A 2,483-nucleotide genomic window follows, 5' to 3' on the forward strand; every position below is an offset into this window, starting at 1 on the left:
AGGGGGCGAGGGAGGCAAATGAAGGGGGAGGCGACGGAGGAAAGAGAAGACAGGAGGAGGGAGGAGGACGAGGGGGCGAGGGAGGCAAACGAGTCGTGTGTGGAGAAGGCGAGGAAAGGGGTGGAGGCAGGAAAGAGAACGCAACGAGGGCAAGGAGACGAGAGAAGGAAGGAAAATGAGAGGAGACGAGGAAGGGTGAGGAGTGGAGGAGAAGGAGCAAGAAGAGGCATATGCGGAAGAGGGGGAGAGGTGTGGAAAATAAATTAGGTCGGATTCCACTGCACTCAACGTCAACAAGAAAACATGCACGAGTTTCCAGCACGAAAAACATTTCCAAGTCGAATAATATTTCACCGTACGCCCACGACTCGGCATTTTCTTCATCCGCCCCCACTCGCTCCACTCAGTCTCCGAACAGAAAGTTGAAAAGTTCAGTTTCGAAAGTTCACTCGCAATAATTTTTCTGCATATCTTCCTCTGCGCTTTATTTATATTTTTCATCACACGTGCGTCACAATGATTTAGCATTTCTATAAGTATAGAATCATCTATGGTAGAATACTGGTTGTGGTAGTAGTAGGTATAGCACTTGGGGGCAACTTCAACAATAAACACTCGCATGGAACTTGTGAAAAAAGTTCTTCCTCGCTTAACATACAAAACAGACGACTATATAAATTGTTCAGTAGGGCTCATTACAAAATCGTACACATCGAAATCATATTTATTACTATATTTATATTATAAATTTCGGCATTTATTTTGGCACTCATTAATTTTGGCAATCTATACACTCGCATCTATATACAAATATCGAATCTATATACAAATATCGAATCTATAGCCAAATATTGAATGGAATCTAATCTAATTTTAATGTTTCGTCGCAGTGTTTTCATCCTAGCGATCCCTGTTATATAGCTGACGACCCTGTCATACTCATAATCTCAGCTCAGGCGGGTATTCGACTCTCGCAATAACATTCCCCGCGCGTGCGTTTCTTCATACAGCATACAAGTTTACAGCAGGATTTCTCTGTCCCACAGTTCCGCCCCCCCCCCGAGTTTTCGTTTAGCGCCTGCTGCTAACTACTGAGCAACATCGACAACTTCTGCGCAGCTTCGACATTAGAGAAAGACTTTTTACGATAAAGCAAACCTGCAGACATGGCCCCGTGCCAAAAACATCGTTAGTAGTTATAAACATGGCAATTATAGGCTGTCATAGCTTCTGTGAAAAACTCGACAGTGTGCAAAAATACGGCACTTTCGACGGCCGACACGGTAACCATAGAAACGTATATAAGTAGTCATGGCAACTGGTTGAGAACGGGCTCCGGATTGCAACCTTACTTTTATGCTAACATCACCGTAGCCAAGGAAAGACGCACACAAATCCAACGTCGAAAAGCACCTGCGTCCTTAGAAAACACAGACGTGGATCTCTAATGGGGGGCTTCTGGCGGGCTTCTGGCGGGCTTGCGAGCCGACTCGACTGGAAGCAACTGGATTTCGAGCAACTGGAAGCGATCGGCAGCGACTAGTTGCGTCCAGTTGCCCACTGTTCTATTCCGAGCAAGCAGCCAGTCGCAGGCAGTCGCGTCGCAGTCGACCGACCTAAGCACTGCAGTCGCAGTGAATTGCAGCCAGTTGCGCTGAAAGGGTCTATGCATGTCCCCCAGGGTACTGCCGGAACGTACCCTGGTACTATCTGATATGCCGGATCGTACCTCGCCTACTCCACTAACAAGTCTAGGCAGTACCCTACGCCTACGCCTACTCCCTAACCCTAACCCTAATCCTATACCCTGACCCTAACCCTAACCCTAACCATATCGAATAGTTACCAGGCTACGTTCCAGTATACCGGACCGTACCCAGGGTACGTTCCGGCAGTAACCTGGGGGACATAGACCCTATGAGCGCCAGTTGCTTCCAGTCGAGTCGGCTCGCAAGCCCGACATAAGCCCCCCTTAACGCGTACATGCAGGAAGAGAAGACAATTAAAGGAGATACAAAAAATAAAGACGGAATCCCACATCAGCTAATGCCAGCCCCACCTCGCGAGCGCGCACGCCACCGCACCTGTTAACTCGCATCACTCCGAAAAAACACAAATCCCAGGCAAGCGAACGTCGGCGGGGTTAGACGGGTGACGGGCGGCACGCACCTGGTACGGCCCAAGCGAAGAAGTGCTGCGGGGCCAGTCTAACCACTCTTCTCCAGCTCCATCTGGGCGCAGAGTTCGGAGATCTTTTGGTGCAGCAGGAAGGACTTGCCGACGACGGGCTGGTGGCGACTTAGACGGACGCCGAATCCTCGCTGCCTGCCGTTCTTGCCGCGCACCTTCTCGTACTTGCGTGCGTGTTGGCTGGAAGTCGAAAAGGACGGTGGCAGTCTATCCACCTCGTCTCTATAGACTAGACGTCTCTCTCTCTCTCTCTCTCTCTCTCTCTCTCTCTCGCTCTCTCTCGCTCTCTCTCG

General features: G+C 49.7%; 1 protein-coding gene across 1 annotated transcript in view; it reads right to left on the bottom strand.

Annotated features, from left to right (window-relative positions):
• Positions 1-1,907: 1,907 nt before the first annotated feature.
• Positions 1,908-2,483, bottom strand: part of LOC106813791 (microsomal triglyceride transfer protein large subunit-like) — a 19,425-nt gene continuing 18,849 nt past the window's right edge. Inside the window, exon 13 of the mRNA XM_014818015.1 lies at positions 1,908-2,370. Within this exon, the coding sequence (XP_014673501.1) occupies positions 2,208-2,370 (163 nt within the window). The 3' untranslated portion in view covers positions 1,908-2,207. The remainder of the gene's footprint in view (positions 2,371-2,483) is intronic.

This window comes from Priapulus caudatus, unplaced genomic scaffold (genome assembly GCF_000485595.1).
Source record: "Priapulus caudatus unplaced genomic scaffold, Priapulus_caudatus-5.0.1 Scaffold825, whole genome shotgun sequence".
NCBI lineage: Eukaryota > Metazoa > Priapulida > Priapulimorpha > Priapulimorphida > Priapulidae > Priapulus > Priapulus caudatus.